Raw genomic sequence first — 15,647 nt, forward strand, 5'->3', positions numbered from 1 at the left:
AGGATCATAAGAGACTGCTATGAAAAATTATATGCCAACAAACTGGACAACCTACAGAAAATAGATAAATTCCTAGAAGCCTACAGCCTACCATGACTGAATCATGATGAAACAAAATCTGAACAGGCTGACTGCTGGTAAGGAGACTGAATTCATAATCAAAAACCTCCTAACAAAGAAAAGGCCAAGACCAGATGGTTTCACTGATGAATTCCACCCAACATTCAAAGAAATAATACCAATCCTTCTTAAACTCTCCCAAGAAAATAGAAGAGGCAGAAACTCCTCCAAACTCAATTTTATGAGGTTCAGTACTGACCTGATACCAAAACCACACAAGGATGCTTTAAGAAAAGCAAATTACAGACCACTATTTCTGATGAGCATAGAAGTAGAAATCCTCAAGAAAATATTAGCAAACCAAATTCTACAATACATTAAAAGAATTATGTATCATAATCAAGGAGGATTTTTCCCCCTCAGGGATGCAAGGATGGTTCAACCTCCACAAATCAATGTACTGTATCACAGTAACAAAACAAAAGCTAAAAATCGGATGATCATTTCAATATATGCAGACGAAGTTAATCAACAAAATTCAACATACATTTATGATGAAAACTCTTCAACAGAGTGGTTGGTTATAGAGGCAACATACCTCCACATAAAAATGGCCACATATGGGTGCCTGGGTGGCTCAGTGGGTGAAAGCCTCTGCCTTCAGCTCGGGTCGATCTCAGGGTCCTGGGATCAAGCCCTGCATCAGGCTCTCTGCTCAGAGCCTGCTTTCCTCCTCTCTCTCTACCTGCCTCTCTACCTACTTGTGATCTCTGCCTATCAAATAAATCAATAAAATCCTTTAAGAAAAATGGCCACATATTACAAGCCCACAGCTAACATACTTAACAGTGAAAAACTAAAAGCATTTCGTCTAAGATCAGGAACAAAAGAAGGATATCCCACTCTCACCACTTTTATTTAACATAGTATTGGAAGTCCTAAGCACAACAAACAGGCAAGAAAAAGAAATCAAAGTCATCCAAATGGACAAGAAAAAAGTAAGACCGTCACTATTTACAGATAACGTATTATATACAGAAAGCCCTGATGACTCCATCAAAAAACTATTAGAATAAATGAATTCATTAAAGTTGGAGGATATAAAAATCAATGTTCAAAAACATGTTGCAGGGCGCCTGGGTGGCTCAGTGGGTTAAGCCGCTGCCTTCGGCTCAGGTCATGATCTCAGGGTCCTGGGATCGAGTCCCACGTCAGGCTCTCTGCTCAGCAGGGAGCCTGCTTCCTTCTCTCTCTCTCTCTGCCTGCCTCTCAGTGTACTTGTAATTTCTCTCTGTCAAATAAATAAAATCTTTAAAAAAAAAAAAAAAAAACATGTTGCATTTTTATTCACTGATAATAAAACTACTGTAAACAGAAATAAAAAACAATCCCACTTACAATTATGTCAAACAGAATAAAACACCTAGGAATAAACTCACTCAAGGAGATAAAAAGACTGGTATACTGAAACTATGAAGACATAAATAAATGGAAAGATATTCCGGCTCATGGATTGGAAGAATCAATGGTGTGAAGTTGTCCATACTACCCAAAGCAAGCTAGATTCAGTATAATCCGTAACAAAATCCCAATGGTATCTTTCGAAGAAAGGGAACACACAATCCTAAAATTTGTACGGAATCACAAAAAACCTCAAATAGTCAAAACAAACTGGAGAAAGAGCAAAGCTGAAGGCACCATACTCCTATTTCATACTGTATTATAAAGCTGTAATAATCAAAACAGTATGGTATTGCCATAAAAAGACACACAGATCATGGAAGGTAACATAACAGAAACCCGTGTATATATTGTTCATTAATTTACAAAACAGAGCCAAGAATATTCAGTAACAAAAGAAGAGTTTCTTCAATGAATGGTGTTCAGAAAAGAGCCAAATGCAAAAGAATGAAACTCGGCCACTATCTTACATCACACACAAACATTAACTCAAAATGGGGGCACCTGGGTGGCTCAGTGGTTAAGCTTCCGGCTCAGGCCGCTATCTCGGTGCCAGGCTCCACGCTCAGTGGGGATTCTGCTTGGGATTCTCTCTCTCTCTCTCCCCCTCCAGCCCCCTTCATCCTCTCCCTTTCTCTCTCAAATAAATGAAATTTTTTTTTAATTAACTCAAAATGAATTAAAAACCTGAATGTAAGACCTAAAACCTTAAAACTCCTAGAAGAAAATACAGGTGATAAATTCCCTGACATAGTTCTTAGTGAGGATTTTTTAATCTCACACCAAAAGCAAAAGCAACAAAAACAAGTGGGTCTACATCATACTAAAAAGCTTCTGCACACCGAAGAAAACCATCAACAAAATGAAGAGAGCCTACTGACTGGGAAAAAGTACTTGTAAATCATGTATCTAATAAGCCACTACTTTCCAAGATATATAAAATACCCCTATACATCAACAACAAAAAAAATTTAAAAACGGGCAGAGGATCTGAATAGACATTTTCCCACAGAAGACATACAGACAGCCAACAGGCACATGAAAAGATGCTCAACATCACTCATCATCAGGGAACTGCAAATCAGAATCAGAGAGATGCCACCTCACATCTGTTCGGATGGCTAATATCAAAAAGAAAAAAGAGGTTAACAGGCATTGATGAGCATGTGGGGAAAAGGGTATACTGGTGGTGGGAATGTATACCAGTATAGCCACTATGGAAAGCATCACAGAGTTTCCTCAAAACATTAAACAGGGACGCCTGGGTGGCTCAGTTAGTTAAGCAGCTGCCTTCAGCTCTGGTCATGATCCCAGCGTCCTGGGATCAAGTCCCACATCAGGCTCCTTGCTTGGCAGGGAGCCTGCTTCTCCCTCTGCCTCTGCCTGCCATCCTGCCTGCCTGTGCTCTCTGACAAAAAAATAAAAATCTTTAAAAAAAAAAAAAAAAAAACCATTAAAACCAGAGCCACCATATGAGCCAGCAATTCCACTTCTAGATATTTAAGAAAACAGAAACACTAACTTGAAAAGGTATCTGTACCCCCCGGTTGATTGCAGCATTATTTACAACAGCCAAGATATGAAAACACTGTGAGTGTCCATCAACAGACGAATGGATAAAGAAATTGTGACGTTTTATACACGACAGAATATTACTCAGCATAAAAATGAAATCTTGCCATTTGCAACGACATGGATGGACCTTAAGGACATCATCCTAAGTGAAATAAGTCAGTCGGAGAAAGACAACGCCATTTACATGCAGACTCTTAAATAAATAAATAAATAAATAAATAAATAAAACGAGATCAGAGAACAAATGGGGGTTACCAGAGGCAGGAGGTGGGAGGTCAGAGAAATGGGTAAAGGGAGTCAAAATGTAAGGAGGAAAAAAATACAGTGCGGGGCGCCTGGGTGGCTCAGTGGGTTGAGCCGCTGCCTTCGGCTCAGGTCATGATCTCGGGGTCCTGGGATCTAGTCCCGCATCGGGCTCTCTGCTCAGCGGGGAGCCTGCTTCCTCCTCTCTCTCTCTGCCCGCCTCTCTGCCTACTTGTGATCTCTGTCTGTCAAATAAATAAATAAAATCTTTTTAAAATAAATAAATAAATAAATAAATGCAGTGCATTACTGACCAAGAGAAAACAGAACAGTCTTACATTGGGGAAAGAAATTGCTTTCATCCTATCACTCTTGTTCCTAATTCTGCAATGCCTCCCTGCTGCCTACAGAATAAAATCCCAAGTCTATGACCTAGTATTTCAGGCTTTTACACTCTAGTATAGTAGGGAAAACACTAAACAATAAGGATCAGGTTAAGTACTATGTATTTAGTTCATATCTTGTCCTGGACTTAAAGGTTAAGTCATAGAATCTGACAGCTAAAAGTAAACTATCGATCTTAAATGAGCATATGACCACCTACAAGCCCCAACCTACTGCCTTAAGGTTTAACTAAGAATAAATGGGAAAACCCACTAAAAACTATCAATCAGGGCGCCTGGGTGGCTCAGTGGGTTAAGGCCTCTGCCTTTGGCTCAGGTCATGATCCCAGGGTCCTGGGACTGAGCCCCACATCGGGCTCTCTGCTCTGTGGGGAGTCTGCTTCCTCCTCTCTCTCTGCCTACTTGTGATCTCTGTCAAATAAATAAATAAAATGTTTTTTTTAAACTATCAATCATTCTACAAATACAAGCTGTTGGTTTTACTATCCAGTATTATCACCCAGACCCCAAAAAAAAAAAAAAAAAAAAAGAAATCAGTATTTATCACACCAAAATTTCTCAGGATACAAAGAAATCCATCAGGCTTGGGTACACTAGCATAGTGGGACTTTCAAAGTGAACCGGTTGGTTATTTGAAAGGTCAGGTTGTAAAGCTAATGATGCTAGCTACTCTGACCTCTCTTATCCTTTATAATCTGATACATGGCCAACTACCTTATGAATAGAGTACAAATACAAAGAGGCATTCAGTACATATTTGCTCAAAGACTACGTGCCTATAACACACTTAGGTGATGATGAAAAGGATGACATAGACAAAGGCATACTCATCCCATGTGTCAAGTTCAGATGCTTTCAATTACCCGTACACCTCTTTTAAAACATTCAAAGAAAATCATGTAATAAACAATGAAAGAATAGTAGTTTTGTGTGAATATGTCAAGGGAAATTCAGGTCCCTGGGGTAAAACACATTCCGTAAAAAAAAAAAAAATGGGGGCTTTAGCCTAAGGATCAGGAAGCATTGTTCTGGTGTCTTCCTCCCAGTAACAATCTCAGATTCTCTGGGAAATGACTCATCCCTCTGCTTTGGACCTGGTGTTTTGAGCCAAGTTAATCCCATCCCCAGCTCACATCTCTCCCCAGTCAACAGTTTAAGGGCAGGAGAATACCCAGACCTAAATTCATCTGATATCCTTGTCACATATCCCTGGTCTACTATTTGGTTCAGGGACAGAGAGATAACTTAGGTTTGTCGAAATCAGAATGAACCTCGGGATTTTTGCAATTACTTGAAGAGGTAACCAGAAAAGGAAGGCGTGGGAGGGGGAGAGAGGTGTCAGAAACCACAGCACTGAGGGTTTAAGCCAACTGAAGTTGGCTTACAACACGCGGGTCATGAAATACGCGGACTTCCCTAGGACAGAGAGCCAAAGTTTTTAGGAGCAGGCCAACAAGTTTGTAATTGTGTCTGAGAAAAATACTTCTGGGAACTGCATCTATAATAGACTTTTTAAAAAAGGGTTGTTAATGGTAAAGCTAGAAACAGAAACACTATTGTAACAGCCAAGTGAGTGCTAATGGAAGCCTAAATGAGGTGAATGATAGCGAGAAGAAAGGATAGAATAAGGAGGTAATCTGGAGGCAGGACACAGACAGCGAATCAAGAGGAGATCACGGTGGCAGGAAAAACAGGTGCACAGCTGACGAGTCCAGACAGATGGTGGGAGAAAGGCTAGTGTGTGGGGGAACTTGGGGAGGAAGTTAATGGATTCTGGTTTAGAACAGGAAGTTTTGATGAAGAAAGAGTGGAAACCCCAGAAGACTATATAGCAATCAGCCCTCATCAAGTGCTCTATTATGATCCCTCTGCAATCCATGACAGATCCGTCCTCTTTCCCTGAGAAGATGGATAATCATCTTACTTGTCTCTCTGAAAACATTTACAGTTATTAAGGGTTATATAATCATTCTACTTCTTTTTAGGCTAAGCGATTAACCTGCCCTTTAAAATAAACAAAAACCAAACTCTAGCACAAAAATCAGAGGTGGATCACAGATGGAAATATAAACGCTAATAAAGCCATAAAGCTTTAGAAAAAATATACGAGAGTATCTTCACAATAGGCAATAATTTCTCGGTTTATCTTTTGGGTGTTTTTTTTCTTCTTTTTCTTCTTTTTTATTTCTTTTCCTGTATTAGAAACTACTAACCAGGAAAAAAAAAATTGACAAACTAAACTTAAAATTAAAAACTTCTGGGGTGCCTGGGTGGCTCAGGGGGTGAAGCCTCTGCTTTCAGCTCAGGTCATGATCTCAGGGTCCTGGGATCAAGCCCAGCAACTGGCTCTCTGCTCAGCGGGGAGCTTGCTTCCCTGCACGCCCCCCCACCCCCACCCCCCACCTACTTGTGATCTCTGTCAAATAAAAAATAAATAAATAAAATCTTTTTTAAGAAATTAAGAACTTCTGGGGGCGCCTGGGTGGCTCAGTGGGTTAAAGCCTCTGCCTTCAGCTCGGGTCATGATCCCAGGGTCCTGGGATCGAGCCCCACGTCTGGCTCTCTGCTCGGCCGGGAGCCTGCTTCCCCCTCTCTCTCTGTCTGCCTCTCTGCCTACTTATGACCTCTATCTGTCAAATGAGTAAATAAAATTTAAAAAAAAAAAAAGAAAAAGAAATTAAGAACTTCTGTTCACTGGGGCACCTGGGTAGCTCGGTTGATTAAGTGTCTGCCTTTGGTTCAGTTCATGATCTCAGTGTCCTTGGATCGAGCCACAGCTAGGCTCCCTGCTTAGCAGGGAGTCCGCTTCTCCCTTTCTAACTGCCCTCCTTCCCCCCACCGACCAGCACTTGTGCACCTGTGTGCCCTTTCTCTCTCTCTCTCTCTCTCTCTCTCTCTCTCTCTCTCGTTCTGTCTCAAAACAACAAACTTTTCATCAAAATACACCATTAAGAAAGTGGGTAGACAACCTCGCGCTGGAAGAAAACATTCACAAAATGAATCTTTAACAAAGGACCAGAATCTAAAATATATGAAGAGATCTTACAAATCATTAAGGAAAAGAAAAATAAAACCCAACTTTAAAATAGGCAATAAGTAACAATTCACAAAGGAAGATTTATGACTGACCCATAAGCAAAAGATACACCGCCCCACATCCTTAGTCCTAAGGGAAATGTAAACTCAAACTACCAAGAGCTGCAACTACATACCCACCAAAATGGCTACAATTAAAATGACTGACGTGCTGAATGCTGACAAGAATGTGGTACAATTGGAACCTCACACGTTGCGGGCTGCAGTGTAAAAGAGAACCACGTTGGAAAATTGCTTGGCAGTTTCTTATAAAGTTAAATGTACTTCTACCCAATAACCAGCAACTCCACTGCTAGGTATTTAGAGAAATAAAAAAGATATGTCCACAAAATGTCTTGTGGAAGAGGGGGGCCTGGTGGCTCAGTCGTTGAGCAGCTGCCTGCCGCGAAGGTCATGATCCCTGGGTCTAGGGATGGAGCCTTGTACTGAGCTTCCTGCTCGGCAGGAGCCTGCTTCTCTACCCCCCCACCTCCCCTCACCCCGTTTTCTAATAATAAAATCTTTTCTTAAAAAAACCTTGCGCAATAATGTTCAGAGCAGCATTATCGAAAATAGCCCCAAACTGGAAATAACCCAAATGTCCATCATCTGGCAAATGGACAAATAAATTGTGATTTAGTCATACAATAAATACTCAGCAATAAAGCATCAAGCTATTAATATACTCCAATTAACATGATTGAATTTAAAGGACAGTAATGCTAAGTGAAATAAACCAGATACAAAACACATAAAGTATAATTCCACTTATAGGAATAGTAAAACTGTCGTTTAGGGTGAGGATAAAGGGGTAGCAGGGATTAACTGGAAAGACACGGGAACTTTCTGAGGTTTTGGAAATGTCTTCTAGGCGTGTGGGATACACAAAGTGCATGCCTTTGTCAGCATTTGTACACATCTATGGATTCCACCATATGTAAATTAAGCCTCATTAAAAGGAAAAAATAAGAAACTGATTTCCAATATAAACACCTGAAATCAATATGCTTTATTACTGGACTAAAGGAAACTTTTGTTATTCTAAGGCAAAAGCAAAACACACCCAAAACTTTTAAAAGGTAAGAACAAGAGGAAACAGGCTGACTAAAAACATCACAGGGACCACAAACCCACCATGAGCCTGTATGCAAATCACTTATGCTCTCTGGGCCTCTATTTTTTTTAATTACGTTATTTTGTCATCCATAAAACAAAGTTTAGAAAATCTACCGCAACAGGAGTATGTAAAAATTGAGCATATGCCAAGCATCTGGTATAGTACGTGGCACACAGGGCCTTAGTAAATGCTAGTGGGGTAGGAAACAGCAATCAGAAAAGGCATGACAAAGATCCACTTTACCTTTCTGGTGTAATAGGCAATAATTTTTTTTAATGGTTATTTATTTGACAGAGATAGCAAGTAGGCAAAGCAGCAGGCAGAGAAAGGAGGGGAAGCAGGCCCCCTGATGAGCAGAAAGCCCTATGACAGTCAAAGGCAGAGGCTTTAACCCACCGAGCCACCCAGGTGCCCCTGTAACAGGCAATAATTCATTTAAAGAGTTTTATTTGAATATTTTCCCATAGCCCTATCCTTTTTTTTTTTTTTTTTAAATTAAAACTCTCCCCGTCTGATAACTGACCCTATGCCATCCAGCTGGCTGGTGGAGTGAGAGGGAGGAAGAGGTGCCTTGCTCTCAGTGACCCTGCTCCTTCATCTTAGAAATGTTCATGTGGGGCGCCTGGGTGGCTCAGTGGGTTAAGCCTCTGCCTTCAGCTCAGGTCATGATCTCAGGGTCCTGGGATCAAGTCCCACATCCGGCTCTCTGCTCGGCAGGGAGCCTGCTTCCTCTCTCTCTCTCTCTGCTGGCCTCTCTGCCTACTTGTCATCTCTGTCAAATAAATAAATAAAATCTGTTAAAAAAAAAAAAAAAGGAATGTTCATGTGATGGGGCGCCTGAGTGGCTCAATCACTAGGCATCTGCCATTGGCTCTGGTCATGATCCCAGGACGCTGGGATTGAGCCCTCTCCAGCTCCCCCTGCTTGTATTCCTTCTTTCGCTATCTCTTTCTGTCATAAATAAATAAAAACTTAAAAAAAAATGTTCATGTGAAACCAAGTTTTGAATACCCAAATTATACGTAAAGGTATGAGTGAAACTCGCAAGTCCAAATTGTTTTACAAAATGCAAAAGACTTCTTAGGAAGAATACTAGTACTAAAGCCAGGTTTCCCATTTATTAGGTTTACCAAAGGGCGCATCCTTCCATCTGCTAGAAAGCTTTCTAATTATCTTTCAAAAGGCCATGCTGTTTCCAAATGCTACAACACACACAGCAGTAACTACTTTCCACAAAGAGCAAGTTCAAACAGTAGAAGAAGCATGCAGAATGTTTTCCTTTTCTCACACCAATGCTGTCTGGTTGGATTTCAGCCAAGAACAGGGCTCAAGTAGATTTATCTTTCCTGTAGATCGTGTAAGTACATTTGCCTAATGCAGTGCCCTAGATTTTACAAATTACATTTGCTGGTGTACTTGCAAGTCTGCAGTTTTGAACATTTTCAAGGAGGACACAAGACATTTATATACAACAGTCCATCTTGACTATCAATAAGAGCCCTATTCTGAGGCCACCTACCATCCTTTTGCTGTAATTTTAAAATTTCTGTAAAGCATTTCTTGGCTCCTAGCGAAGTCTGCGTTGAGCCAAGATGCTGATGTTCTATCTGCATTCAGACTGCACAGAAAGAATCCACTCATACCAAAGATCTGTTTGAAAGCTTTTAAGGCCAAAAGATGTCTATTGTGTGGCCTATGATAGGCACTGACTAAAGGAAACTTGAACTATAGTGCAGGGAACACCATAAACCTGGGGGAAAACGTTTGGCTTAATATGGCACAACACCACAATTCGACATGATGTTCATACTACATCGAAAAAGTGACTATGAACCAACAACAACAAAAATCTCTTATGATCAAGAATTTATTCTCACTAAAAAGTTCAATATGCCGTCTTGGCACCATGATTTCCTCAGGATGCAGTGGTATTCACTGCACAGTGGCTCGGGTCTAACTCCCCATCGTGATGTCACAAAACCCGAAATGCAACGGAATCTGACTCTGTTGGTGCATGCGGTCCTGGGATGCCAACCATCAACCTGGAGCAGGCACAGGGCCAGAAAGCTCCATCAGGTTTTCTCACTGCCCCCAGGAATCACTGCTCCCCCAAAAAAACAAGTCCTTAAAAGATCCGACCTATAAAAAGGAAAAAAAAAAAAAATGATCAAATCTGCTGGCTGTGGCCGGTAAGAAAGGTACAGGGATCACCTGTCAACGGGCAGGAAAGTAAGTGGGTGTAAAATGGCTTCCCGGGACGGACTGAAACGCAGTCAACCACAAGCAAATCCCTTCCTAGAGTAACGGCTTTCCACCAGACGTGGAGGGGCTCGGGCACCGAGTGAGCCAAGAACCCCCCAACCGTCTCTCCTCGAGACCCGAACGCGCGCAGGAGACGGTCCCGCAAACCCGACGCCAGACAGGCGCGGGCAGGGAGAAAGGGCACGTCCGGCCGCCAGCGTGACCGCAGCGGGGGACACGACGCACTCGGTCACCCACCCCACGACCCTGCCGGTCACGGCCCACCGGGCGCGGGGCGCGGAGAAGAAAGGAAGGGCTGGGAAGCACGTGGTCGGCGGCTCCGCCGGGGGCTCGGGGGCCGCAGGAGCACTTCTCCCGGAAGCGGCGGGCTCGGCCGCGGCCACACAGCCCCCGACTCCGGGCCCCCGGCCGGACCCCCGCCGCAGGCTGGCCGCGCCGGGGATCGCGGACAGGCTCGTGCAGGGAATTAAGTTTCTAATAATACAACTTCAGGCAGATTAGCGCCGGCGTCGCCAGACACCGAAGCCACACTTGGCTGAGGGGGGTGGGGGGAGGCGGTGTGCAGGGCGCGCGGGCCTGGGGCCAGGGGCCGGGGTTGGGGGGAGGGTCTCCCCGGCAGGTGCGCCCCCCGCGCGTCGTCGCCGCGCTCACCAGGTACCAGACGCCGAGCAGGATGGTGCCGGTGCGGACATGGCAGCACAGGCAGCAGCTGTTGGAGTAGAACCGCGTCCAGGGCGCGACCATCTTCATCGCTCCGGCTGCGGGCGCCGTAGCGCGAGCGCGCGCCCAAGTTTGCAGGAGCGTCGGTCGCGTCGCTCGGGACTCCCTGCGCGGCCGCTGCCGGCTCCCCCGCCGCTGCTGCCGCTGCTGCCGCGGGTCCCGCTTGCCAGTGGCCTGCGCCTCCCCGGAGAGCTCCGCGCGCCTGCTGCGGCCGGACCCTGCGCTCCGAAGGCAGCGGGAGGAGGAGGAGGAGGAGCGGGAGGGGGGAAGGGCCACGTGACCCGCGCCGGGGGCCAGTGATGTCACCGTGGGCTCCAGCCAGCTGCGGGCGCCGCCGGCCCGGGGCAGAGAAATCAATCATCCTGCACCACCGCCCCGCACCCCTCCCCCTCCCCTCCCCCCTGCAGTCCCGGGCCCGTCCCGGAGCAGCCCCGCGGGGGAGTTCCGGGCCTCCCCCTCTCTACTGTGGTCATTTGTGTAACTCTGTCCGGCGTTTTGGATTCTTTTCTAGTCTCCTCGGTTGCGGTTTCTTCCCTTCTACTTCAGTTTTGCAGATAATCTGTAGATGCAAATACTATCATTGTTATCTTACAAACTGCGAGAGGAAAAACTGCAGGGTGTGTGCGATTCCGGTCAACAGCAGTCCTTTGAACCCGCTGCTGGAGCCCGGAGCAATTTGTCTCCGCTTCCCAGCTCAATTACCGTGGTAGTAACCTTTTTCCCAGAAAATAGGATGTGTGTCAAGGACATCCTCGCTGTGCTTCGGGCAGCATTTTTAATCATGACTGCAGCTCTAAAGAAACAATCAAGCCAATTACTACCGCATGGGCTCTGAAGGCCACAACGCGGACCGTGGGGGGGGGGGGGGGGGGTACTGGAAGATAGCTCCAGCTGGGGGTTATTTCCTCCCATTTGTTGTTTGGTCTCAAAGAACCCTCGCCCTGGGTTAGCATCTAATTACCCTTCAAGCCAAACATCTCCTGAGTTAGATTATTAGTGCGTGTCAAAGTTTGGTTTCGGACTTGGAGCAAGAGAAAAACGGGTCAGATTTAAATTTCTTAAGGACGGGTTATACAGGAGGGAAGGAGAATGTGCGATGAGGTGGTTTCCGGGCAGGACCAGTTAGTTTGATAAGACTGTAAAGCTGTCACATTCTTAGTGTGTCGCTTAAACCTGGATCCAAAGGGACCGGGGCGTCTCCAGAGATTGTCAGATGTGGGCCCTTAATTGGAAGTAATAAGTAACATGCGAGAGATCATCAGAAAGGAGGATGAAGATCAGTTGTTGTTTTGTTTTGTGACTACAAATTTCTGTTTTCTCTCACACCTGAGATAATTTTCTCTTTGGGGTCTTTAATGTTCAGTTATACCCATAGGTATTTTTTTTTAAGATTTTATTTATTTAGATCCTTTCGTAGTTCATAAGCATGATGATTGGGTGTTCACGCTTCTGTGTGACATGTGCCACCCTCTAAACCTTGTTACAACCTCGGCACATTACCCATCTGACGTGAAAAAAAAAAAAGATTTATTTGACAGATGATGAAGTTCTAGAACATAGGTGAGGTTCGGTGGGGTGAGGTCCGGAGCCGATGACTAAAGAAAGAATTCTTGAGACATCTTTGGTGCAAAATGGTGATTTATTAAGCACGGGGACAGGACCCATGGGCAGGAAGAGCTGCTGCCCCGCTATCCTGAGGAGTGCCTGATTATATACACAGGAGTTGGGTAGGTGAGGACAAAGGGGATGTTAAAAAGGGCTGTCACGGTAAAGAAGACGGTCAGGATATTGGAGGCCTAGTTATTGTTAAGCCAAGGCTGTTTTTCCCTCTGATGAGACACTAACACGAAGACAATTGGGAGTTTCCTGGTGGAATGTCACATTCCTCCTAACAAACATCCTCGTCAGTGAGTTTTAGGTTTAGAAGAAATTTAACTTTACATTTCCTTCAGCCCCAACCTCCTTCAGTTTTTCTGGAAGGGAGGGCGACATTAGGGCTTGAGTTATTTGTCTAAGGAAGTTGGGCTATTGATAAGATAGCTTCTTTATTGTAAATCAGTAGGACACTTGTAGACCGAGGGAGACTCCTGTCTTGCAGGATTGTGATCTTTGCAAGTTAACTAGTTGTTTTTCTTTTAGGGTAGCCAGGGGTGCCTGAGGAATGTCACACATTCTCTCCTCACAAAAGAGGAGAGATGGAGAGTAGAGGGGAGCGGGTCGAGACGGGGTGCAAGGTGCCAGCTTTTGCTTTGTCCTCAGCCAGCCTTCTGCTTCCTCATCACAGAGACAGATCATAAGTAGGCAGAGAGTCAGGCAGAGGGGGGCGGCGGGGGGTGGTGGAGCAGGCTCCCCGCTAAGCAGAGAGCCTGATGCAGGGCTCGATCCCAGGACCCTGAGATCATGACCCCAGCTGAAGGCACAGGCTAAACCCACTGAGCCACCCAGGCGCACCACCCTGCTCCATAGGTACTTTTAAACTGCTGTGGGATGATAAGCAGGAGTCCTCTGTACAGGATGGAAATAGAGAATCAGGCTGAAGAGTGGTACTTTCCAAATTCAAACTACCAACATGTTCCTCTAATTGCCTCCAGCTTTGCCCCCCCACCAGGATTTCAGATTCATTAGGCAAATGATTCATTGATTAAAGGGAATTTTGTATTTCACAGAGCTTACTATTCAAGATCTGAATTTACAGATACTTGCTACATGGCACTAGAAAAGAGGAGAGATGGAGAGTAGAGAAAATCTGGCTGGAGAAAGGAGATCAGGAGAGAAACAGTCCATCTGCAAGCAAAGTTTATGAAATAAAACATAATGTCAGGGTCTCTGGAGTTGTAGTTATTTGAATGCAAGAGGACTGGGGAGGATTGGCAAAAACAAACAAAACCAGAAAAACAAAACCCCAGAGGCTTCCCAAGGAAGTTAAGCCACAGCCATTCTCAAACAGCGACGTATTTACTGGAGCACCGATCACACAGCTGGACCGTTCTTTAGACAAATCAGCTTGTTCTCATCTCTGGGTGCCTCAGCTTCTGGGGCCACACATGCTCTTCCCTGCTAGAGTACACCTCTCCTGCCATTCTTCTCTGTCTCCATAGTGCCTTTGTTACGGAGATGGGCAAACAGTAGGGTCTCCATTTTAGAAAGGCCCCATTTACTGGTGGTGTTAATTCACCTGGCGTGAGTAAATTCACCTTGCATCTGAGTAAACCAGAGAAACTATGTTCTCCTGCCAAGGGGGAAGCAGGGAAGTTCTTCTTTCTCTGCAATCCACCCTAGGTCCCCAAACACCTGATTAACATCTAAAAAGATCCCGAATGCTGAACATGTTCCAGGACATTCACCTCAAACCAACCTCTGTGGACACTGGCATCAGTATCCCCACCTTTGGTGATTTATGGAATAGCATCTATCGTTTACCTGGCACTTGTCTATGATCTGACCCAACCCTGGGTTCCTAAAGGAACACGTACCCTAGACCCCTTTCCAATAGAGACCCCTAACCCCAAGCGACCAGAAGGCTCACCTCTCTTTTTCTGAGTCTGCCGGACACTCTGTCTGCTGTACTCTACCACTTACACTATTCAGGAAACTCTGCTCTCGTTTTCTTCTGGCTCACTTCCATCCTTGGGAAAGGACCCTCTCTGATCCTTGGATAGGGCCTGCCTGCATCCTTACCAAATGTTAAAGGCTTCTTACCTCTAGGACTTCAGGCCTTGCAACTTCTTTTGTCACCCAGGTCCCTTCCCTTGCCTTCTCGAAGTCCCCATTTTTCTCTCCCTGAATCCTACCCTCGCCCCCTTCTTCCAAGCGCATTTTCCAGTGAATTGATAAAAACGTTTCCTTCCATCAGTCTATCTGCTATGATCCAGTATACCAAGCTCAGTTAGAGTGGCAACTGGGTACAGGAAATAAAGACATAAAAGCTGCAAAGATGAGCGCATTCTGCCCTCACCCCTCCCTCCCCGGCTCCCAAAGCCAACAGTGTGGTCTCCAAGGTGCTAGTCAGAATGTCTGCAGAGTACCCCTACAGGTGAAAAGGAAATGCAATGGGAAAGCAGATAGGGGTCATTTACATGACAAATGTGGGGAGTTAGCATTTCAGTTGGGTCTTGAAATGGTGAACAGAACTTAGACTGGGAACACAAAGGAGAAGGAAGAAACACTTGATCCAGGATTTACATAGGGCCAGATACTCTTTGGAGGTAGGGAAGGTCTCCCTGGAGCTGCCTCTAGGACCTGGGTAAGGGTCTGTCCCATGAGAAACCTCAGAACCGCCCCCGCCTTCAAAGGCTGAGAAATTCAAGGAGCTTCTACCGTCTAGCTATCCTGGAAAGACCAAGGGGAGGCAATGCCTTCTGTGGTTGTGTTGGAAAAGGACTCCATGTGCCTAAGCGGAGGGTGCTGTGGAATGTCTTCTTCCATGATGTAAGTATTTCTCAGTCATCGGTGATGACGCAACAGAAGGGTAGCTAAGGACAAAGCAAAAGGCTGAGACCTTACAACTTCTCCCCCACCCCCACTCTGGGATGGGACATATGTGATTCTTTTTTTTTTTTTTAAAGATTTTATTTATTTATTTGACAGACAGAGATCACAAGTAGGCAGAGAGGCAGGTAGAGAGAGAGGAGGGGAAGCAGGCTCCCCGCTGAACAGAGAGCCCGACGCGGGGCTCGATCCCAGGACCCTGGGATCATGACCTTGGCTGAAGGCAGAGGCTTAACCCACTG

General features: G+C 45.1%; 1 protein-coding gene across 1 annotated transcript in view; it reads right to left on the minus strand.

The window, feature by feature from the left end:
- Positions 1-11,334, minus strand: part of LAPTM4B (lysosomal protein transmembrane 4 beta) — a 76,787-nt gene extending 65,453 nt beyond the window's left edge. The window contains exon 1 of the mRNA XM_082722806.1: positions 10,849-11,334. Coding sequence (XP_082578932.1) covers positions 10,849-10,947 — 99 coding nt within the window. The 5' untranslated portion in view covers positions 10,948-11,334. The remainder of the gene's footprint in view (positions 1-10,848) is intronic.
- Positions 11,335-15,647: the final 4,313 nt, after the last annotated feature.

The sequence above is a fragment of the Mustela nivalis genome (genome assembly GCF_964662115.1).
Source record: "Mustela nivalis genome assembly, chromosome: 2".
Lineage (NCBI taxonomy): Eukaryota > Metazoa > Chordata > Mammalia > Carnivora > Mustelidae > Mustela > Mustela nivalis.